Below are 25,400 nucleotides of genomic sequence, written 5' to 3'. Positions count from 1 at the left end.
TAAAGAGATCATTGTTTAAATGCAATATTTATGAATTTAATTCAATATTTTGATTTTTGATTTACTGATTTTTAAAAAAATGTATATTCAGACATTTTTATCAAAACTGTATTTATCTTTATTTTTGTCTTATATTATACAGGATATGATTTTTAGTTTTACATAAGATTTTTTGCCCACTTAAAAACATTCAGGAAGGTAAAATCGCGAGACTAAAACCGTCACTCGAGAATGTGCTTTGGAATTCAATGAAATGGTAAAAAGCGTCAGAATTGAAATTTTAATTTCTCTCGTGATGACACAGTATTCTATTTTTTTTTTATTAAAAAAATGAGATCAAATTGTTAATTTGTTTTCTATAAACTTGATAACTTTCGTTTTTAAAATTAGAACCTGAGGACCATTTGAAAGTTACACCAATTTTTTGTCACCTTAAACGAAAGTTAGTATGTCAGTCCTAGACAGTGAATAATTAAAATCACATTACATTTTCAACCATAGTAAAAAATAACAGTTTTATTTTAATGACCCTCAATTAAAGTAACCAGGTCAACGAAAATAAGAGTTTTAATGAAATTTCGGTACTTCCAATTATATAAACATATTGCACTGTCAATAACCTGATTACCATAAATTCGCTCAAATGAGAGTTTAATGTCATCAACTGTAACCGGTTTTGATGTTATAAATAAGCCGATCATCTCAGTTCGTTTGACAAATGAAAACTTTTACTGGAAATTGGGGTCACATTGAACTTGTCCACAATTGCATAATTTTTTTAACTTTTAGTTCTTTTGGCAATCGCCGCCAACTGCCAACTGTTGAGAGACGAGGAGCGCCCCACCAGATACGTTCTTCCTTACTCCGGGCTGACCGGAGGTGAAGAACCGGAAGTAGCGGAAGAAAAAAATTATTACAAACCAAACAGACGTTCTGAGAGAATTCCGGCCACTGCGTACCAATACGACGATGCCGAAGACGAGTATTACAGGCCGCAACCCCAATCGCGTCAAAAAGTCGAAAGCGACTCTTATTCCAGCAGATACCAGCCTTCGCACAAAGACTACGAAGAAATTTTGAAAAATAATCATTTAGTAAGGTTGAGGGTCGCCGCTAAGAAACAATCACAGCCTTCGCAATCGCAGCCGCAACAACCTGTCGAGCAATACTTGAAAGAAGTTAATCCGACGACGAAAACTACCTATCAGAGACCTTTGAACTATTTACGGTTCAATAGCCAGAGTGCTTTGAAGCAACAAGAACAAAATGAAGAAACCCCTTTGAAGCAACAGTCGTACCGATATCTTTTGCAACCTGAGCCGCAACAACAGTAAGTGGAACAACGTAATTGACATCCGTTTCTAAGTTATTTATACTGTCCAGATGACAGCTAATGAGGCGCGATTTAAAATTTTTGCCATATCGAGATTTATGGCTCACTTTTATTTCAATTTGCGAATCAATTTCACTTCACTTTCTTACCAAATGCATCGTTACTAATTGATGTTATTTTCAATTGAAAGTTGCATTGCGAGGTAATCGTCATGCTATTGAACTTGACATAACAATTTATTTTCATGGTGTGTATTTACTGTTGACCTTTTACATGATATTATATAAGTCGTTATATATCATGCCCTTCAAATGCAACTATTATGTAATTATTGAAGACTGTCGTGATTTAGTTTCATGATTCGTTTTATCTATTTTAGGAAATCGTATCAACCATATCAATACGAAAGTCAACAAGAATCTATTAAACCAGTACAACAGAAAACACCTCATTTCAATTTAGTCGCTTATCAAAATGCTTTAATCGCTCAACAAAAATTATTAGCAGCGGCTGAAAACAACCAAGAAGAAAACCCGTCAAAATCTTCAATTTACGTTTCCCAAAATGTAAAAAAAGCCAAGAAACAAAAAACTACGCCATCGCGTCAGTCAAACACCCAACAATACGAATATTTCCCTCAAGTTCCCCCTCAAAGAGCAACTTACACTCCTGAAGTACCCAGATATCCACAATCCTTGCCCTCACGAAATGCCTATCAAAAAAGTGAAGCTAATTTCCAAGTCGAAGATCCTCTCTTATATCCCGAACCTAAAGAATTAGAGTACCAAACTCAAGCACCTACCAGGTCTTCAAAACAAAGAACTACAAGACTACCGAGAAGAAAACCAAAATATCAAACTGAAGAAACAGAGGAGTATCAACCGGGTCCACCGTCTAAATATCAATCTGAAGATCAAAGCTTTGAATATCAACCAAGCTCGTTGAAGTATCAAGACGAACCTACGTATAGACGACCTTTGCCCAGGCCTTCTAAACCAGCAAAATATGAAGAACCATCAGAAGCAAAAGAAGATTACTTGTATCAACCTTTACCTAAATACCAACAGAATCCTTCAAGACGACCACCTGCGCCTCAATACGCCCCGGAACCGGAAGTTAGACCCAGCAGATACCTCAGTCGACAACAGTACCAAGACGAAAGCAAACAACTTCCGCAATATCAAGCTGCAGATTTAGCATACCAGCCCACCGCCGAAGTCGCTGTTAGACAAGTAGGACGCGGACCGTCTGTTTCTTACAGGCAAGAATTACAAAATTCCAGTGTTAGATTTTATAGGAATTTGGGGCACCCCACAAGTTACGTTGAATAGAGTATTAATTTTCTAGTTTTAGGGTAGTTTGTAGGTGTGGAATAACTATCAACATGTTATTGTACTTCTGATATATTTTTAAATAAATTTGTTAAATCTAAGTCGATGGGTGATTAATCCGGAGCATGTTAGCACACACATTTAACGACTCGACACAGCACTTAATTAACAACCCCCGTGACTCAACATCTTGTATTACAACCAGGTTAATTTCTAACTCATTTTAGGCAAACATATCCACAATATCATGACAGACGGCAACAAATCATCACACCGGTTCCAAAAACTCGCCACTTCAATTCAGTTGAGTACCAAAACGATTTTATCGCTGAACGTGAAGAAGACTCCTATGTTTACATCACACAAAAAATGCTACCATCTACACAATACAAATATCACACTCGACAATTTAACACTATTAAGCTAGCGCCTGTAAGAAGACACCAAGCCGAAAAGAGTGGTTACGAAGTTGAAGAAGCTTCGGAAGAAACAGTCATTGTGCCGCAGTATCAGAAAGAACAAGCTTTAGAAGACGCAACTTCGACCAAATTCCGGCCTGAAAATATCATCAAGAAGAAAGGTCTTCACTACCCGAGAAGAAAGAAACCCACTTATCTAAACGGACAAATGTTTCGTGAAGAAGTCAAAAAACCGCGTTACTACCAATTGGAAGATTTGGTAACTCAACCCTCGTCGAAGTCAACACTTCGCTACAACCCCAATCAACCCTTCTTAATTGTGGTGTATGATGATTAAGTTTTTTATTGTCTAGTGTCTTAGAAATTATCCCCACGCTCAAGTATATATCAGGGGAGTAGTATTACTGTGATGTTTCATTCACACATTTTTTGTATAAATATACTTTTTTTATTACATAATAATTGTTTCACTTATTGAAGAGAAAGGTTGTGCCCGATTTAGATACAAATTTTGCCCATGTTGAAGTAAACTGAAGGTCTTATATAACATCAAGAGCTCATAATTTCAATGAGGCTTAATTTTTATAAAAAGGTTGTAATAAAGAAACTTTGATCTAGGAAACTAGTAGTTTATTCGTTGGTAACATGAGTAGGGTAACATGAAAATGCACTTGAAAATATATAACGCTAAGAAATTTAAAACAGGCTAACTATGCTGATATACGTCTTGTATAATATAGGGTATATACTAAATTATATAATATATGCTTATAAAACTTGTGAAATTGCAGAAAACTCTAACAGTTTAACAATTTGGACCTCTGAATATATATATAATGCTTAAGGTGCACCATACACTATCACACCAGTATTTTCACTGATTTATCAAATCTAAAGCTTTACTTTCACACTCATATTTCTTATCCAGTATTTACAATAGCTATATTTACAAAGTGAATGATTTAAAAGAGAAATAAAATTTAAAAATGTATGAAGTATGGTACAATCGGTGCGAAATGCCTGAATAAGAAATATGTTTATCAATAATATACTTTATGTCAATTGTGGAAGTACTCATTGTTTAAAAATGCACTAGTTGATGTATTGTTTTTAGAAACTATGTATAACAAGTTTTACATGACCGAAGCCATGTAATTTGACATTCCACGAGAATAGTAAAATAAAAATATTGTTACATAATTTCTTTACACATAAATATGCTACAATAGAAAAACCGTTACTGAGGACTGTTTGAGGCTTATTATATAAATTAGATTAAAAAAAGATTAGAAATGGCGATTACTATTGTATGACTATTTGTGTTTAGTTAAGGGAATCCATGAATTGTGTATACACAAAGTAAATGTGCTTATCGTTGGTTTATAGATTTTTAAACAAAATACTATAATCATATAACGTACTACATCTAAAACTTCAGTCAGTCAAGTCATTAAATATAACTGGAATTAAAGCATTTAACGAAGCTTTTCTAATGGAATTTATAATTAACTAATAGCTTAATTTTGGCTGAAGTTTGATGAAAAATGAATTAACAAATTAGTGGACTTGCACTCTACCACATTTATAATTAAGCCAATTTCTTGTGAATGTGGCAGAATGAGACTAAACTAATTTTATAGCTTTTAAAAATGAATTAAAACATAATTTGAAATCTGAAAATGTCAGACCAACACATTGCGTAATTAGACCAATGGTTTCTAGGAAGTGATGGTCTCTATCTTCCGAATCAGACTTCAAAATAGATTTATTAAAAAACTACTTTATCATATCTCAAATTTACATAGAAAATGGTTCAATCGTATAAAAGTCTGAAAATAGCGTCAGTATGGTGTAAGAAAAACTTAACGTCATTCGTTGGCACATTAATGGTTGGTTGAAGTGTTTTGTAAATTTGGAATTGGCTATCTATTGGCTGAGATATGATTATAGTATTTTATGATCGATGACATGAGAAGTCGTTTGAGTATCTAACGCCTATTAGTATCAACGTGGTTGTATTATTACTAATACTGTATATAGATAAGGCTCTAAACTTTTCAATATATATTTAGTATTGTTCATCATGGTTTTATAAATTAGGTGAGTCCGCTCGAGAAAATAGGCCAGAAATGAGTAAATTTTATTCCGAAAACTAGTTCTAGCCATGATGTTCATTAATATCTACATATACCGACTAAATACTGTGTTGCATAGTTAATCCCAATAAGGAAATCAACTCTGTGCGTTTGAGGAGGCAGCAGATTGCTTTCCAACAGGAGCTAAAGCAGGACCAGGCCAAGGACATCCAGGAGGCACACTACGCGCCTGTTGAAGACCAGCCGCGGATTCTGGATGCAAAAAGTTACGTCTTTGCTCCATTTTCTCCGCCTACAAATACAAAAATTTAGCATCTACAAGCAATGCATCTAGTTATAAAATACCTGAGCTTGGATTCTAGTAGCTATAAGATCAGGTAACAGATCTAACTGCTCCTGAAGTGCTACAATCTTATCTTCCATCGTCGTCAAACGATCTTCTAAAGTGTCTTGCCTCGTGCTCATATCGGAAACTATCTCATACACGGTGTTTTGCGTCTAAAACCCCAACCTTTAACCCACTCACTCAGTCTTACCCAAAACTTACTTTCGCCATATCCGTTATGGTGTTGGCATTGTCCATTAATTTGCGTTGGTCCATTTTGACTTTACGTAACCTAAGCAAACAATACTTAACTTAATACTTAAAGACTAACAAAAAACAGAAACTTACGCGTAAATAGCGAGTAAAAATTTTCTCTGATGAGTCCGAACTCTACCAGGGTTGACCCTTTTCACTAGCCTTGTATGTTTGTAAATTAACCAAGTTTCTCGTAAAACGTTGGCAGCGGCGTTTTTTAACTAAAATTTATCCCACAATTTTTCGAAATTCCCCTAGGGGAATACTTACCCGTTTTGTTAGTTGAGTGTCCATCATAAAATTATGCACGTGTTTTTCTGCTCGAGTCAACTCCAACTTTCTTGACACCACTGCCACGAGTAAGGCCGTACACCCAGCCCCCTACAAACAAATATTTATATCTGGCAGCACTTTTTAAAATAAAAAAAAAAACAAATTAATGTCGAAAAATGATGCAGTGAACCTCAAAACCTCTGGGAAAAATAATTAAAACAACCAGAGAGGAAACATTTTGCAGCGACTTTTAGCAGCCAATAATAATTTATGCAGTTCTATTTAATTGAAGCCACAAATCGATGGAATTTGCTCATTTGTATTTTCAAATCTATTTTACCCCAAAACCTAAAAGCACATAAACAAATCGAATTTAAAAAGAGTCAAAATGTAAATAACAAACCTCAATGCCCCCTTTTTAAATAACAAAATAGAAAATTGTCTTGACTCACATTAAGTGAAAAAATAACATTAAATCAATAAATATCGCTTAGTCTTGCAAATCTTATCTCAGTGTTTTAAAGTAAAATGGGTAATTTACAAACAGATTTTAGTAAGTTCAATATTTTTTTGGGAATTGATAGCTCGAGTGCCCCTATTATCATGCAGACACGCAAATATAAAGAAAACAAACTCGTGGAAATTGGACTTGTGCCAAGATAAAGTAGTGTAAATTAATTTTATATAATTTCTTTACCTGCTTTTAACTGTGCACAAGTTTTTCTTACCTTTTATTTCTTGTAACTTGTCATCTTATCTCTCATTGTACTTTATTTAAATTTTAGGCTAATACATTATATTCTTGAAACGCTGACATTTTGAATTTGTTGCAAAGGTTAATTTTGTTGAGATTCTAATCAGCCTTTTTTTTCATAGCGATTAATGCGTGATTAATGCGGCTATAATTTCTACAGGAGAAATGATTCACTGGTTTTAAGAAATCAAAATAGTTTACAAGAATTTTATAATATAGAAGGGGAGAGTGTTGAAAATTTCATTTTTATGATGCCAATCTTATTATGCAATTATATTCACGGGCGTTCTCTGTGGTAACATAAAGGTTAAAAGACAACAGTTGGAGAACACGAGTCTTGTCAACGTTAACCAACTGATCATTTTTGCGTAACTAAAAATCCATTTTGGTGGTATTTCGCCTTGAGAGGTGCAATTATGTTGGTTGGCAGTGTCCTCAAAATTTGTTGTTTGCATAGTGGGATGCTCAGAGAAGAAAAATGAGCATTATGGCAAGGGTAAAAGGACGCTATTTGTCAGAGAGCTAATCGGACAAACTGGTAGATTTAGGACGACAATGTCCCCAAATTAGCGAAATTTTTATCAGACTGTGAATTTATTAAGGCTTACCATGATGCCCGTGCTGACCGCAATGCCCCTTCCACAGTACGTGTTAGGAACAATATCTCCGAAGCCAACGCTCAGGAAAGTGATCGCTATCAGCCACATAGCATTAAGCAGGTTTGCGTGTTCTTCATCGTGGAACCTGTAACGAATTATCCCTATGAGGAGGCATAACTAAAGGCAATAATACGGAGGTAAATGAACCTTTCACGATGCAATTGTGCATGAATTGGGACGACTGGTGATTCCCCGGCGAGGAATATCGGATTAGCGAAAAAGTTTCTCAGGGTTAAGCTCATTAAGGATACAAATGTCAACCCTTTAAAATGTTCTTTCTTCCATTAATTAATTTAGTAGACAGCCGACGGCTTTGTGCCGCTATCTATTGTAACACAGAGCATTCTGTTTACAAACACAGGCGCAACTAACTGAAACTAGAACTATCCACCAAGTCCAAAAAAATCAAAACAAAGAAATGTTTACCAAATTAAAATAAAAATGCACTGGAGATATTAAAAAAACGGTAAAAATATAGATGATCAAAAACATTTAAGAAAAAAAGTGTCTCTGTAAATTGTTGCATTAATTTTCAGTAAAAGAATTTACAAAAGTTTGTAAATAAATTGTATTTTTCTTAAAATGTTCAAACATATTTTATATAACGTATTCAAAAATATTTTCAAAAAATTTAATGAAAAACTCCTTTTTATAAATGCTTAAATTATATTCATCAGACACGCAAAACTACAACTGAACACATTTTTTTCAAACAAAACGTCTCTCCGAGCAAAACGGGAATATCGCAAAGTGTTCAAAAACAAAATCGTGGCATCAGGAGCACAGCAGTGCAAAGGCGTAAACGTCTGCGCATCATAATGACTGATCACTATCTGCGCGTTGTTTCCAGCCTTTGCTAATCATTCTTGCGCAAGGGCCCTGCTAATATCCTACAAAGTGAGTCTGAAAACAGAGTCTTAAGTACCTCTTTTCACTTCTAAGAACCTGTCACTCACTTTTTATTTTTGAACATTCTAGCATTGAAATTTTTACGATAAATTTAATTTGCTTTCTTTTTATTTTGTTTTAAACATGTTCTTTCCGATTTTTTATATTTACTTGGTTTAATACGTATTTTGGATTTAAATATTTTACGAATTTTGGTTTTTACATTGAATTTTTTGATAGTAAACCACCTTCCATTAATAATAACGCTTCAACATTTAATGATACTTTAATATGCAATCTTATTTGACTCGAAAAAATTTAAAAACAAAAATACTGTTCTTTGTGTAAATTTTGTAGAGTGGAACGAAATCAGTGTTTTTAAACTCAAAACCCAAAATTTTTGACTACTGATTTTTTGCTCAAATTTCATTGTTGATGTAAAATTTTACTTGTAGGTAGATTTTTGCCCTAGTTTTGACGATAGTTGCGCCAGACTGTATCAAAAGTCGCGAGCCTGTGGCTTTGGAATGTTGAATGTGGTTTGAGGAGTAGAGATTGTGTTTGTTGTGGAATGAAATTGAAGGGATTACAAATCTGCGATTATCTGTTAATCGGTGATGGGTGAAGGGGTCGCCGAGGATGCGGTTAAATGGTAGTAAAGTGAAGCGTGAAGTGATGAATAATGCAGAAGAGTACCTTTCGCATTGGCGCAATGTCCAACTGGCAATAATCCACAAGGAAACCATAAAAACTAAGAGCACTGTTCCGGGGCAGATGGTCATGAGAGTTTTTAAGACAAACCGCGTATTAAAATTAATTCGATTAAGAGCTCCTATGCTGCGCGACGATGCGTCCGTGAACAACTTACTATGCAGTAACATCACTCTGCAGATTAAGTAAAGCCGAAGGAACATCGGTAAAGATAAGGGCACGTCGTACGGTACACACTTTGATCCGATCCCCCCGTCTTTATTATTGGCCAATTTAGTCGTCCACACAAACCGATAGTGTCCAGGAATCGGATGCACTGCACATATGACTAGTTCCATCGTGATTTGGCAGATCCTCTGCCAAGTCATCGCGATACGCCAATCGTCCGCGCAGTTGTCTATCATAAAAAGCTGAAACAAAACTCAAATTAACACACAGAGGAAATAGAGGTCTTGAAACAACCCTTGTGGCACATGCCAACAATGTTATTCACAAAACGTGCATTCTTTTTAATAAAAAGTCTATTACATTTTTATCCTCTGTGTTCGATGTGTGGCTTCTCCGGCATATTTGCCACCCTTATGCATGTTCGCCGAACAGATTTACTCGCAGAAAGCTTTTTATTGATAAGGTACTTTATATTCGACAAACTTAGAAAAGAAGCTTAAATTTCCAACGTTATTGGAAATAACACATATCAGCAGGCATGTGGCCTGCTGCCGAGTAACTTGTCACAAACACTCAAATTTACGGTCCATTTATTCTGATACGTTAATTGTTCAAGTATTCTTAGATCTTGCTTCACTGACGCAACAAAGATTGAAATAATAGTTTTTCACATTTTTGGAAATTTACTTAACGTTTTCAAGTCACAAAATAAAATATTTCGTAAGTTTTATTGCGTCTCGTTTTAGAATGTTTGAATAAATCCTTTCACTAGATTTATTGATTTTATTTCAAAACAAAACTTTTACATTTAACGTTTTTACACTTAGATTTGGTGGGATGTTAATAATTTTGCTACTAACTTAATTTGCGGTGTAGTAGTTTCTGAGTATCCTGTTAACTACAGTGAGTTGAATTGATTCAAATAAGCTTTGACCTAAACTAATAATTATTTAAATACCTATAGAGCAAAACTTTACACTATAGCACTGTGACAAGACTTTTTGTTGGTTGGGTGTTGATACAAATGTTTTAAAAGTATTGTGTAGTTAATTAGTAGTTAGTTCAAATTATGTAAGCTCATATATAACATTTCAATACGTAAAATTTGTGTTATTGGTTGAAAATACACGGAATTGCAATTTCGCTAAATCAATACTTGTTTATACAATAAGTGTGTTAAATAATAGAGAAATTGCATTTTACATTTATCCAAGTCGATAAACATCCACGTGAAGTTACATTCATGAAACGAATTTTATCGGAGATTACAAATTTTTTAATGACTTTTAAAACAAATATAATAAAATAAATTACATAGTCAAATTAAGGGTAGAATTGTGTGGTGAGGCGACCCTTTCCTGTTATTTTCCAGTTGTGTGAGTTTAGAAACTAGCATGGCTTACCTGCACTTCTAAAGCATGATAGGCCACAATGAGGCCTAAAAGAATCACAGTCGAAACAGATATCAGAGTTTTGAGCGCAATTGAGTAAAAATCGTCCTGGAACATAAATAATCCATAATCAGTTATCGCAATAAAATTTGTGCTTACTTTGCGATAAACGCCAGCACTTGAGAGTTCATTTTCTATAACCATAACAATAATCCCAAACATCCCCATAACAAGAGCGTAATCACTAATTCTTTTCCTCTTTTCAAAAAGCGCTTTACGTCTGCCTAACCGATAGCCTACGTTGGGTTTGTGCTTGAGACTTCCAGACGAAGGCCCTTTGTACACTCCACTTCCTATAGTCCGATCTTCCATAAACCGGGGGTAGTCCACGTGACCCACAACGGCGACTCCCGGTTCCTCCTGCTGCATCCTTCCTCCAGCAGAATCTCTGCTCGAGTTTTTCACCGCTCCGGGGATAGAAAGAGTCGACACAGGTTTTCGTAGCTGCAAGCGAGTTACAACAAGTCCAAAAATAGGTTTCAATTAACACGATTTTTCTTGGGGCGTTAACACCGCCTCCACAAATCCTACAGCTCAGAGCCGGCTATTTGGTACTAAAGCCATAGAGACGGTGTTAGCGACCCAATCCAAGCAACTTCCCAAAAACAAACAGACTATTTTAACACAAAGGCTTCACCGATAAGCAAAAATTTGTCAGTGTGAGCGCGAATTCTCAACTTCTGGTTCATCTCCTTGAAGAAATACATTAAGTGACAAAGTAGTTTCATTGTTAGATATCTGATGTAGTGCTTCTAATAGAGAGAGGGTGGAGTCCATAATGTGCCATTAACTTTGTCATTTAGTGTACACTTGTGTCAATATGAAGAGCTGAGTTAGAAAAGAGTTGAAAAAGTGTGTCGAGAAAAAATAGTGGGTGTTTATCTTGTAGTCCTACGAGATTTGTTTTGGAAACGTTGTGTTAAAATAGTTGCAATATCTAAAAGCAAATTGTTGTATAAGAAGAAACTTAAGGGATTTCTATGTTTGTACCGCGAGTAAAATCTCGTCACCTCGGTTAAAAGCCACCTTAAAAAATTTATGCGTCCCTGGTGGAAAGAGCGCGTTATGTGACCGACAATTATGTTGATATTTTGGAGGGAGGTGACGAGTTCTCGTAGAAATCCCCCTCTTTGTTGGGGCACATGTACAAAATGAAATGGAATTGTAAGTTGCATAAAGCTCATTTCACTGTTTACAATAAGCGTTCTGTGTGTCTCTGCAGGAAGCTACGATATTATTATTTGAACGAATTTGGGGCTCAAAATCTATTTACAAACGGTGCGTGCTTCTGTACGCAACTCCGCTCCAGGACACAAGTATGTATCTGTAATTACGTTTCACCGAAAAAACAACTTGTAACACAATATTGTCTGTGAAGTACGAATTGTGTTACTTTCAAAGAGGTGGAGAGTAAAGAAGCACGCGTGTGAGGGGGAAAGCAGCTATCGTGAAAACGTGAGTCTCTAACCTAATGACGTGTTTCAAGTGTTCAGTATTCTATTTTAGAGATATTGTCATTTGAATTGAAAACTACCAACAAAATATTACTCAAATGCAAGAAAAAGGCTTTATTAGGTACCTAACAAATTATTATCCAAGATCGGAAATTTCAATTCTATTTACAAACCAATCAAAAGTACTTCAAAAGTTTTATAAATCGAATTGAACGACGCCATTTTTTTATTATCGCTTGGAAAATGTCAAGAAAATCACTCCTCATTATTTGCATAATTAAAATTTCCCCTCTCAACCCCGACATTACTTAATGCAGGTACTTGACAGCAGGTTGTAGTCGATTCACTTAAAACTCATCAAAAATAATTTTAAGCGTTCACGTTTACTACAACAACCTGTCTAAATTTATATCATAAATGTTTCAATTTAGCTCCCAGACATTTATAAACACTAAATTAACATACAATAATATTTAGTAAAGTTCATTTCATTGCATCAGCTCGTTTAATAATTATTTTATTTTATTATTTTGATAAAATGAAATGTAAGTATTGTTTTTCGGAAATTATCATAAAAATTGTTAGGGTGATTTATATACTAAATAGATTTTCTGATTGATTATTATTATTATGTTGCTAATAAGTTATATAAAATTCACATTTTGCTAGGTAGTTGACGTGTGGAGGAAAAAGTGACCCTTGCTGGGGTTTTGAGTAATCGTTTGAAAATTTGCTTACGCATTTTTTTTTTAAATTAAAAAACTTCATTGGTGGTTTGGTCGGGAGTGGCGGCGTGCTTGCACGAAAATTTCCAACTAAACGAATTAATTTAATTTGATGCCTAGCAGGAACCACAAGTCGCTATAATAATACATGAAATTTTCATTAAGGACTGCTTGATGGTTTCAACTTAATCAGATTTCAAAACGCGTGCACATTTGCTACTGATATGTAACAAAGAATCCTACACAAAAGAATTTTATACACATGTTAAAACAAGCCAGAAAGTGAAACGAAAATATAAACAACGCCCAAATTTGCATGAAACGTCACGAGTGATTTTTGTAATTAACATGAAAATATATTAAACAAACAAACTTTGAACTGATTCTCTCGGATCATATTTGAAAGGTTTTGATGCCATTCCGAGGAATGAGTTTGTTGAACTTCACATAATAAATTTATCTTAGGGTTGAATCGACTTCTTTGTATTTCGTCTATACTTTTCTTTTTATGTTTCGTTTTATTTGGAAGCGAACCGGTTTTTCCGGTTTTGATTGAGCTGCTGCAGTATTATGTTTGCGTTCAAAATAAACCGGTTTTTCCAGTTTCTACCCACAACTTTAATTATTACAAGACAATACAACATCTTAATCTTGATCTGATATTAATTTTTCTGTTAGCATCACAATAAATCTTTGTTTCGAGATCTTGATTAAAAACCTAAAGCAATTATATTCTGTTATAAGGAAAATAATTGGTGCAAAAATGTGTTATAGGAAGTGTGAAAAAGATAAGAGATAATCAATAAGGAACAAAGACGGATAGTTGAAAATCAGAACGTGTCTATCACATAGAATGCAGTTACATGCAAATCCGTTTAAAAAAATAGTAGCAGCATCACGGAAATCTTTAATAAAATGCCACAATCGTTCTGTTTGGACAGATTGGTTTTCTGAAAGCTCGGATTTTCCCGGTCCTAATAGAATTACAAATGTAATAAATGAGTAATCTCGTTTACTAATCATAGTAATAAAATTTTATTTCTTTGTAGTTATAAAAATTTTATTGCGTTGTAGTTAATTCTCTAATTGTCACAACAAAGTTACAAACTGTTAAGCCTTTTTCTTCATTTTTTATGACAATATCACCACAAATGGTCAAAAAAAAATTTGCATGCCTTCAATATGCTGGTGCCACTACAGAAACTTTAAAGGTTTTTGTTTCCAAAATTTGCAGACAGATAAATGAAAAAAGCAAATTTAGGAAAACATGGAACCTTAAAATATAGCTCAAATCTAGATTTGTTCACTTAACCTCAAAGTGTATCACGTCTGGTAAAAATGTGTTTGTTTAGTTCGTTTTAGATTTGAAAGAATTACAAACAGAATAAAATTTTAAAATCTTTTCCACATTTCGATCCTCATTTTATTCGACTAGAAAAACAAACAAAACACAAAAATAATGCACTCTTGCTTTCTATATTGATCCTCTCCGTGCATTTCGGTAACTATAAAAGAAAACTCGCAAACTTTCTATCTAAACAACGGACGGGTACTTTGAATTACACTGTGGAAAGTGCAATTGGTAATTGTCGAGGGTAACAAATCATGCAACTTGTAAACTTGTGAACTTCTCTAATTGCTTGGTTTACATGCAATTTTAAGGTCAAAAAATAGATAAAAGAGAAAACTTTGTGCTAAGACTTGCAAAGAAAGTTATGGTCTGATAATCAAGTAATTTACTTTATCAGGTGATAAAAGGACAAATCGGGCGCCCAATGTTCCTAAAACCTACAATAGGTTAAAAAGTAGTGGAAGGTATGCAATTAATTAGAAGTGAACATTATCGAATATTGTCCTAAACAAGCATTCTTGATTTTAAAAATGCTTTCGAATAGATTGAAAGGAAGCATTCATATTATTTTTTTGAATATTTTCTACCGTCTACCCAAAATGCAAAATCACGTGCGGTCGGATCATTTGTGAAAAGTAAATTCCCACGTTTGTGGACCCCTTTTGCAATAAAGGTTATAATGCTGGATTATATTCCGACATTTAACGTCCCGTTTTAAAACCACCAAGGGAGCTAATAATCGCATATATAAAAATTCCCATTGATTTCCCTATATAGAACCGCTTTCCGACTTTCCATCCGCTCGAATTGTAGAAAATTTTTATCTACCATCGCTCGTTCTTTTGTGACTTTTCCGCTTATTTCCCGAACAAAAAATTTGTTTAATCTTCACCCCGCCGCTTATAAATTGTTTAATTCAAACATAAATTTCCGCATACCTACGTAAAATGGATGGAAGAAATAAAAGCTAAGCGAATTCTATGCCGACACAAACGGTATTATGGATGTTTAACGCACTCCCATAAAACAAAGCACAAAATCTGCCGTTATGGACGTTTTATGGACAACTAGTGGCACGTTAGCGGTCAAAGCAGTCTTAAAACTTCCATCCGATGAGAAAACAAATTCACGCATTTACCGGATTTGCATTAATTTGTCCTTTAAATTCACATTACATTGAATGCGCGCACACGTGGTTTATTTTTGATTATTATTTTTGGGAAATTGGTCGTGTCAAGCTTTCATTTTGCAGATTTAAAACATGTTGACTTATTCAAATTTGGTGTATTCCCATTGTGCGTGTATAGTAATAATAATAATAATACTAATAATAATAATGCTGATGAAGTGATAGCGAGTGAAGTTTGAAAAGCGGCGAAGAGCGGGAAGTTGATGGGTCATGGCGCGAATATGATTTAAATGAGTGTTTACCTGCTCATTTGACACATTCCTGCGAAAAGTTCAAACTGCAGTGAGTGATATCAGTAGTTTTTCGAAACAAACACATCATTTATTAGGTAAGGCCGCGATTGATCGGATCGGAGCGTCAAATCAGTTTGAGGTTAAGTGAAAAAAGCTTAAACTTTCGAGCTTTAAAGTCAAAAGGACTCTAGTTGATGAGCCCACCGTTTTCACATAGGACACAGTATCGCTGGTTACTTCTGTAAGAGCGCGCTTGAGTCGAGTTCGGCGCGCTTGCGCCATGGTCTGAGAGGACGACAGCATCCCTGAACCCTGCGTAGGAGTCAGAGGACCACATTATGGGATTGCACGTCTCATCTTACAAAATATCACTTTCACACCTCGTTCAAACATACAAACAAGAGACCAATCGCCAGATTAGTCGATCGATAATTAAAAAATGAACGGCTCGGACAGTTCTTTTACACCTCATTCTGTTCCGAAGAGGAGGAACAAAACTCCGAAACCATGAAAACCTAAACATACTAAAATAATTCATAGATAACTCCGATGGACAGCAGGCTATAAAGATAAACCCACCCCGTTTAACATTCGCGGATTTTTTGTCATTTATACGACGAATTATTAGAGATAAGCGTACGTCATTTCAGAGACACAATAAAAGCACATTTTCATCTGACGCTGAAAAAATTTCACAAACTTTGCTACAATCAAGAAACGACTGATACTTTTAGACGGAAAGCGACGCTGCGCTGACTAAACTAACAGTCCCTTCTGTGTAACTTTCATTTAATTTTTTTTCCACTGAAATGTGCTCGACATGACCAAATTTTGATTCAAAACGTAACATATTGGGAGTAAACAAGATCAGCTATTTTTTATACGAGAACGATGTGTTGCCAAAAGCATGCCTTCGTATCAATAAAATTAAAATCCTAAACAATTTCTCTGTACTAAGAGGGTCAGCCACTTGGCATTCCATTGTATCGATTTCCCATTCCAATTCAAAAAGTTTTAACTTTGCCGAAAACTCTCAAATCCGAACTATGGACTAACTTTTTGATTAAATCAGATCGGCGACGACACAATAAAATACTTCTTATTTCAATGATTGCACATTTGTCCTTTAATTTTATAAGCACGTAAAATGTCGGAACTAATTTGGGGGTTTCTAGAACGAGAGAAACGTAACCGAAACTCACTATTTCACTGCAATTGCTTTATTTACTTTTAAATCCTCGAAGTGAATCGAAATTGATTGAGATCAGTATAGTACAAGACAACGTTTGAACCAACACCAATTGGTAAATGAAACATTTATCTTTGAAGTGAAACAATTTTTTTGAGGTTTAGGTAGATTGCACCAATTCTATTTTATTGAAATCACACGATTCGAACAAGTTGTGCTTTTTCAGACTATCGGGTTAAAGAATTCTTTTTTGTGTTTGCTATGAACCTTATCTGCTTGCGTCAACACAATTTTTAAGTTTTTCAGAAATGGTTTAGGTCAATATCGTAACAGAACCAGTTTGAATGAATGTAATCCACACATTTCGCTAATGTGTTACAAGTATTGCTTTTATCGGCAAACAATTCATTAGCGATGTTATTCGAACAAAGTGGTCAAATCATTCATCAATGTCGAAAGTTAGTAATTACAGTTAAGTAGATTTTTGTTAAAATTTATGAGCAATGAGGTGATTACAACAATTAAACTAAGTCCCGTTTGATTTAGAATCGAACTTTTTGTCGGTGTAAACAAAACCGAAGTATTTGGATTTCCGCCAGTGTGGAAGCACCACAACAATAACTTTTAATAAGATGTTTACAAAATCTGAAAGGGCGGGTCGCATACAAACAAAAACTCCACTTTTTTTAATCGATTTTAAGATTTTGTCTGAAAGAGAAGAGTCGTTGTTGTAACATCAGCCCTCTCTCGTAGTCTTGCAACTTACAACCTCTTCAATTACACCTAGTTGTTGGCAGCACTTGGAAAAATAAATTTCAAAGTCAGAGAAGCGTCTCTGGTTTGGCCTGGTTCTTCGAACAGTCCTTATTTTAATTTTGACACATAAATTTTTCTGCCTGACGGAGAATAAAAGAATGCCTGGTTCAGTGGCGTCAAAACAAGATACTTGAAAAACTCAATTTTCTGGATAAAATGAGACGCTCGGACGCTCCAACTCTCCCCATACACAAAATATTATATTTCCGTCTAGTAAAACAGGATATCGAATTCGTAATTAAATATTCGAATTTCAAAAGCATCGCAACTTCTTTGCGAAAATCTCATCTCATATTTTTGATCAGCGTCTTCAAAAGGCTTAATTCCGTCTACTTAATTGAACACAGAATTACTTGAGGAAATTTCCGTCGACAAAACGGGTGCTAATTATGCGGGTTTATATTTCTTAATTATTTTCTAAGTCACAATGCAGACACACATGATGAACACCGAACGTGACTGACAAACTTATTCAGCCACTACTTCAAGTTAAGTATTAAACACAAAATTACTTTAATTTTGTATAAGTAAACGCTAATTGCTTGACAAAATCAAATTATATTTTTTTCATACATGAAACCAAAACTTTTGTGCAACAAAGTAAAAGTAATTAGTTCAGTTCGTGTACGGTTCAAATTTTAAAATTCCAAACTCGCCCGAAGGCATTCAAATTTCTGACAGACATGTCACAACCAACATCAACAACTAAAAAATTCATCGTCCGCTAGAAAAGCGAGCGAAAGTGTTTAAATAAATTACACTCGCTGAAGAACACTTTTGAACATTTGTAATGATTGGTAAAAATTGGATGAAACTCACGCCAGGAGGAGAATTCTACCCTTCCACTTCAATTGTTATCGTGGACAAATTACCGAATGTTTCGCAAAAGTTTTATCTTAGGCGAATTTACGAACGGATTTAAGTTTGGACAGTGGCGGATTTACACTTTCGGGGGCCTGGGGCACAAGTCCACAAATTTTTGAACAGCCTCTTGGAGAACTAAATCTGCTTCTGGGAGGTGTTTCCGGCTTTTGGAGTGCCAATTTTGCCAAGGATTGGAGGAGTTGGGTAAGAAAATAATGAGAATCGTACCGTAGGAGCCTTTATTTTCTTGAAAGGGTTTGATCAGTTGTTGAAACGTTCCGCATGAGAGAGCAGTATTCACGTGTGTCGAGCTGTGACTAAAACAACACAATCGATAGTCGTCGTAATGAAAATCGATGTTGTGAATCGATTGTCTAGAAGTAGTATTAATCTCCTTTTTGTCGTGAGAGAGGGCCGATGTTGCAATAAAGTCGAGGAGGGGTAAAGATTTTCACGCTTCATACCTGGCGGAAATTCCGCATCGCACCGTTGATCCGGAGCGAGTCCGCCGCAATTCCCGCGATGCCGCCTTCGCCATGGTCCCGGAGTTGCCTTAGGGAGGTGGATGGGGCCGTACCATGTACACAACTTGCGCCACAACACGGTGCTGAGGCTTCAGGTTGTGAACTTTGCCGGATTATCCTGGAGCCAGGCAATGTCGTCACAACTGACGGCGGAGCTACTGGACATGAACTGCACGATACCTGCAAATCACCACCCAAGTGCTATCATTTTCGCTAGATTTCCACACCGAACACCAATTTCGTTATGTAGAATTGGTAAGAGACAGACACAGGAAAGAGAAGTGTGACAGCTACGAGTTCAGTTACGGGCGGACAGTGCAAGGGTTAGTGAAGAACGCTGAAACAGGACGTAAGAAAGCACGAGCCATTGGCAAACCTGGACAATACAAATGTCTACGCCAATAACCACAAAAATAGCAAAACAATTCTCACAAAGGAAAGCGTAATTCAACCTGAAATTTCCTGAATTGTATTTCTCGTCATTCAGTCTTGATTTGTTTTACTTTCTGTCCAACTGTTTTCAATTTTTTTATTTCAACTTAATAGACACAAAAAGTAACGTGTGATGATTGATAAAAATGTGCTATTTTAACTTAATAATAAACCAGACAAACGTAGATCAACATTTATTAAAACTGCATAGTTGATTGGAATTTATATTTTGAAACAATAGCAGTGATGTGTGATTTTAAAACACACTTGCCCTGTGTTTTGTGCTGTAATTTCGAATCTGGCAATATTGAAACGGTTCGTTATCGGTCATGTTATTGTCCAGTTTTCCCTCTTTCTACAGTCATTTAGATTTATTCGTGTTATTTAAATGATTATTTACATAACAAATATGTATCCAGTTCTTTTACAAGTACGAGCTACTTGTAAAAAAACTACACATTGGTTTATTTACAAACATTTAATGTTATTTATTATTTTATTAATATTATTTACAGTGCTCTCAAGTTATTTTTAAATTAAACATGCAAATGCGGTGAGTTTTGAGAATGCGGTGAATTGTGAAGCCAAAAATAACAATGTCAATACACTAATTTATTTACAAAACTACATTTAAATAAAATAAGTCCAAAGATAACAAAGATCCCATCAATTCAGATCTAGCTCAATTGCTCTACCTCGTAACATCCAATTTCCATACTTGTAATGTAAACTCACTAAGAATTCGTAATTCAAAATGGCCAATTTAAAGATAATAACATTCCATTGCGTTCTCAATTACAAGAACTAATCCACAGAACACTACATGGGGATTAGTAAAAGAGATAACGATATTTAGGAGATTTCAGCAATATTGACAGATAAAATTGAAACTTATGTCGACATATTAATATTAAATAACGAGCTAAGTTTATGTTTGTAAAAGTTTGAACAGGGCGCTGGTAATAAACGATCGCAGTTTAAGAATAAATTTCTCGGGTTTTTTTAGACCCACACGCAATAAATTCTAATCTGTACCTAAGTTATCCTCATTCACGGCCTGTTTGCAGCTTGAAATGTCTTAATTTTAAATAAAGCCAAATGAGAATGTACAGAGTCAATTTTTCAAATTCATTAATAAATATTAATTTAATTTTTTGTACAAATTACACAAAAATACGTGACAATGCAAATAGAGCATTACTAGATAAAGCAGTATTATTCGGGATCGGCAAATTTTATTACCGCGGACGGTTTCAAATGTACGTTATCAAAAAATCCTTTTTCTTTTATCCTATTTCATTTTATTTTATTTGCGAGATTACGTGCTGAGTTGCAGAGTGGTCACCAATTTCTCGAATAATATATCAAAATGATTCCAAATTTTTACTTGTACTATTATTATTTGCTGAAAAGAAAGCAAAGAACGAGAGTAGAATGTACTACTTAAAAATTAATTCTTAATTTTAATTTCATCAAAGTTTTCACTAACACCTTCAGTGAGTTTGTAGCGGTTTACCGACGGCATCTCTTTCATGTTTCCTTGAGCGTTATGAATTATTGAAAATATTTAGTGAATGTTCCCGGCGCATCCACCATTTTTCAAAAGCTCTACATTTTTACTTATTGTTCTTGCTGCATTTTTACAGCTACAATATAAATATTGAGATGCATACATGTTTTTAATTAATTTTTATTTTTGGTCATAAAATTAAAACGGTTAATTTAGTAGCGTTACCTGACGCCTCCACCATTTTGCGCTAAAACGAAAAATGTATTTACATGATTTCTGCTGGTAGGTTTGAAAGCCTTTGAATTATTTGACATATTTTTAGTAAAATTGGCCGGCGCCTGCATCATTTTTTAAAGTGAGTTTACGACATTCTTAGATGTATTTTTTTTATAAAAGTTAAAATCTTTTTACTGGAAATTAGATGTTGTGCGAAATAAAACATAACAATAGAATATACAATAACGGTAAATACGAGTATGTCGTAACTGGGAGTTGGGAACATAGCACTTGTGAGTAAAACGAAATGGGGCGTGTAATTAGAAGTTAAAATGGCATACAGGGTAATGATAAAAAATGTACTAATTTATCACTAAGGGTAAAGTTCAGTAGATTTGCCGTATCTTGATTTGAGTTCATCGAACCAAGTTCTTGTATAAGAATACGAAATGACAATAAAGTACAACGGCGCTTAGTCTGGCTAGGAATGGTGGAAAATTATAGTTGCTGTAAAATTTATAGCAGCAAATGACGTTGTTGAACATTTGACCTCTGGTAGATGAGGGTATAAATTGTGTAGGACTGCGAAACGGCGAAACCAAAGGATTAGGCAATAATTCTTTTTGGTAATTATTGTCGTTTTGATTTTATTTTTACTTACAGTCTTACCCTAGTATATTTTAGCTTTGGTGAGCGAGGCATTTGAATCAAAATATAACATAAAAGTCACTTTTTACAGCACAGTTACGAAGAAACATGTTCCGATAAGGACATTGTGCAAAACTAAACTTTTAAGGTTTCTTCCATTCTACTTGTTCTAAATCTTTTGTATCGTTGTCACGCCTACGTAAATAATTTTACTTTAACAAGATTTAGTCGAATACAATATGGTTGCTTCGGTTCGTATTCAAATAACGTACAAAACAAATTTTATCAACCCTTACACTTATTTAAATAACGCCTACGTAAAATACGAAGCGTCAAAACCGTATCAAGACGATATGAGATTATCACAAGCGAGGTATTGGAGTATAAATAAATCTGTTGAGACATATTGATGAATGTGCGGATACCCTCGGAACCCATTTCGGAAAGTGTCCCGGGTTTCAACTTTACGACGGTCTTAACAAAAAAATACCAAACATAGCCTACACATAAATAAACAAACACTGACAAATCTACCTCGATTTAATCCAATTAACGCATGTCAGCATGAGAACGATTATATTTGTAATTGGAGCTCCCCCATCGTTTAAAAATCATCCAGTAAACACGACAGAAATGCTTTACATCAGTGTTGACATTGAAAATGAGGTTTTGTACGAGCATTTCATAGGTAGATGACGACTAAGAGTAAAAAAACTAAATCAGAAACAGTAAAATAACGCCAATCTTATTACTGATATAACTTCTTTATTGAGATCCGACATACAATTCACATTACGACTCTGTAAAGTGTATGTGGACTGATAAAATTTTACAGTGTCGAATTGAACATGAGGCGTAATTATTTTCTTAAACAGAATTACTGGAAGGCTTCTTTTATGCAAATTAATTTATTTTTGTTTCCAGTTTTCATTAATTAGCGTTGCTGGGTAAATTTGCTTTTAACATTGTTTAATTCAGTTAAAATTAACGAAGTCAACTTATTATTTTTTGATCTGTGAATATTCTTGTTTATGTAAAACAATTTGCAATATAGAGTGTGTAGTATTTTGTTTTGCTCGAAACTGTAAATTAGTTAGTAGCGAGATTTGTCCCAAGTTATAGTTGAAACTCTGATTGTTTTATGAGTTAGTAACGTTGGTGATAATTTGTGAGATGAAGAAGTTTATTGACGACGCTTAGTTTCATTTAAAGAAGAGGTTTATTGCGGGACCTGGACCAAACAGGGCCATTTCCTGGTCGCAATTAGTGTGAATTTTTCGAAGAGACTGCGATTATAGCAAGAGCAAAATTCTCGCGTCAACTTAAAACAACTTTAAATAAGATTAAGGAAAGTTTATCAGACTTAGTGGAATATGGAGGTCTCTGAATAATTAAGCGAGCTCCGAGTTTGTTCGTTTGTGGGCTCGGAATTTCCGTAATGAAACCTGGCTTGTGTTATCTAGTCTGCACATGCCGTTGGGATTCGTCCTCTTTTAAATAAATTGATTTGATGATGGTTCGTCGGCATGCATGTGGCAACACATTTCTCAATTTGATTAGAGGAGATTTTAGTTGGTGACATCGAGACTCCAGCTATTAGTGCTCGGGTATTAGAATCTTCTCATACAGGACATACAAAGCAACTAACAGAGATCTGTCTTACCGGCGCATTGAGGCACGGACAAGTACAATGGTGAATGGATCGCACGCTCTCTCTTGACACAGAACGCACGATTTTCAGGGTTGACGCCGGTGTCTGAGACGTTCTTCTCTCCAATACCCCCCTCGGCGACGACGTGTAGGGAGCAAGCTGAAATGCATTTGATGAGCTCCTGTTCCTCGTCGGGATGTTCGACGACAAATTCTGCTTGCATCCTTTCACATCCAGCCTGAAACAATCGACAACCTGACATATTCAACCCTTCCAAAATCACAATTACCCTTGTCAATTAAACGCATCAATCCTTCGAATATATAGCCCGTTCAAATGATCCCAAAAGGTGATAACACTCAGCTTTCATTTGTGTCAGGAAAATAAAATTTAGATAAAATCAGATACTAAAAAATTTATTTTAAATTTCTTTTGTTGTTAATATTAGAAAAAAAATATCTGGAAAATGTGGTATATTTTTTCAACAAATCGTCCTCTTTTCTACTTTAAACCACAACCGAACAATTAAATCACTGAACGCTAATGACACCCTGTACAATCGAAATGTCATTACATCTGCATGCTGCGAAAGCTAAATTAAACCAAATTAGAATCTTACCGCAGTCCTGATTAAAATAATTAAAAAAGCAGTCTTTTGATGCGTTTCACGTTCACCCGTTTTCGTTTTATTTGCTATTTTGTATCAAGAGAATTAAAAGTTTACATACGTTACACCTGCCTCAGGATGTAAGGGATTAAAATCAGATAAAATTTGTTTAATCCCACCTAAAACCCAAGACCCGTCCAATAATTTTCACATATCTTAAAGCCATTTTGTGCAACCGAATTTTTGTTTTAATCCCGTGTTATTATAAAAATTTTAAAACCCAATTTACGATGAAACTTTTAGTGAGAGGAAATAGACATCACGTGGCGTTCTTTACGGCCCACGAGTTAATTATTTTCTTTTGCTTCTGACAAAACGTTAAGAGTTTAATCTTTCTTTTAGTCTTAGGAATGTTTCTGTTCCCTTTAATGCAGAAAAAGATATGAGATGCTCTTCGACAGCTGCCGCTTATGTAGTAATTAAATTCTAGCCGGGTGTTTTAAGAAATAATTAAAGAATTTTCACGGAATCTGATGTAAATTTTCTTTGGAACTGCTAAGATACACAACAAAAAAGATAACAGGATGTTAGAATTATATGAATTCCAGGATGCGAAGGAGTCTCTCTCGAGAGATTTTTATTAAAGTAAATGTTAAGGTTTGAAATTTTAAGCGAAGAGTAAATTAAATGACACGCTTCCAAGTTTGTCACAAACTCCGAAATCGATGAACTTGTAAACTACCTTCAAACATAGATATGGAATTAGTATTAGTTAATGCATGACATTGCCATTCATAACCGACTTCATTTGAGACATCCATAATGGACTAACTTCGCGGTGCACTGTGCGAAATTCAAGATAGATGCATTGCATTTGCAATTCCCAGTAAATAATTCAAATGTCTACTGGAAACTTGTTAATACAAAATGATTACTTTTTCCGATAATGACCATCAATAACTTTACTTTTCATCTAAAATTACAGAGTTGTTAATCGAAAAAAACAAATGAGAGGTCATTTAAACTTTTATTGCCTTAAGTCACAATATAATAAATTACACGTTTAAAAAAAATACATTACATTGGCATAACGTATTATTTCTTGTTTGAATAGGAGCAGCCACATAGAACGAAATTTTGCCGAATATTTTAATAAATTTTCCTTAGCTTTGGTCTTTCAAAACATTAAAGTCTGTAATATCTGAATGGTGGATAAAATAAACACTCGTAAATCAATTTTGTTTGCAGTTATTGAATTAGAAATCGTGAAATTTTTTGATTCCTGGAGATGTATTTGTATTTTCGTGTCGTGGATTCCGTGATCAATT

General features: G+C 34.7%; 2 protein-coding genes across 6 annotated transcripts in view; one reads left to right on the top strand and one right to left on the bottom strand.

The window, feature by feature from the left end:
- Positions 1-3,551, top strand: part of LOC123006181 (pollen-specific leucine-rich repeat extensin-like protein 1) — a 4,132-nt gene extending 581 nt beyond the window's left edge. The window contains exons 2-4 of the mRNA XM_044400462.1: positions 790-1,330; positions 1,713-2,594; positions 2,892-3,551. Coding sequence (XP_044256397.1) covers positions 790-1,330; positions 1,713-2,594; positions 2,892-3,420 — 1,952 coding nt within the window. The 3' untranslated portion in view covers positions 3,421-3,551. The remainder of the gene's footprint in view (positions 1-789; positions 1,331-1,712; positions 2,595-2,891) is intronic.
- A 145-nt stretch (positions 3,552-3,696) lies between these two features.
- LOC123006178 (small conductance calcium-activated potassium channel protein) overlaps positions 3,697-25,400 on the bottom strand; it is a 48,317-nt gene continuing 26,613 nt past the window's right edge. For 2 of the 5 annotated variants that reach the window (XM_044400457.1, XM_044400458.1), the window contains 10 exons: positions 23,478-23,703; positions 10,763-11,107; positions 10,616-10,711; positions 9,030-9,454; positions 7,395-7,530; positions 6,030-6,140; positions 5,853-5,980; positions 5,727-5,796; positions 5,525-5,677; positions 3,697-5,471 (listed from right to left, as the gene is read on the bottom strand). In XM_044400457.1, the coding sequence (XP_044256392.1) occupies positions 5,316-5,471; positions 5,525-5,677; positions 5,727-5,796; positions 5,853-5,980; positions 6,030-6,140; positions 7,395-7,530; positions 9,030-9,454; positions 10,616-10,711; positions 10,763-11,107; positions 23,478-23,703 (1,846 nt within the window). In that variant the 3' untranslated portion in view covers positions 3,697-5,315. Of the gene's footprint in view, positions 5,472-5,524; positions 5,678-5,726; positions 5,797-5,852; positions 5,981-6,029; positions 6,141-7,394; positions 7,531-9,029; positions 9,455-10,615; positions 10,712-10,762; positions 11,108-15,624; positions 15,758-15,819; positions 15,928-18,948; positions 19,189-23,477; positions 23,704-25,400 lie in introns of those variants that run through there. The other 3 variants (XM_044400460.1, XM_044400456.1, XM_044400459.1) reach the window with 3 other exon arrangements.

The sequence above is a fragment of the Tribolium madens genome, unplaced genomic scaffold (assembly GCF_015345945.1).
Source record: "Tribolium madens isolate multiple individuals breed KSU strain unplaced genomic scaffold, Tmad_KSU_1.1 Scaffold_2;HRSCAF=44;Tcas5.2_LGX, whole genome shotgun sequence".
NCBI classification, from domain to species: Eukaryota; Metazoa; Arthropoda; class Insecta; order Coleoptera; family Tenebrionidae; genus Tribolium; species Tribolium madens.
This window is presented reverse-complemented; position numbering and strand designations above follow the sequence as displayed.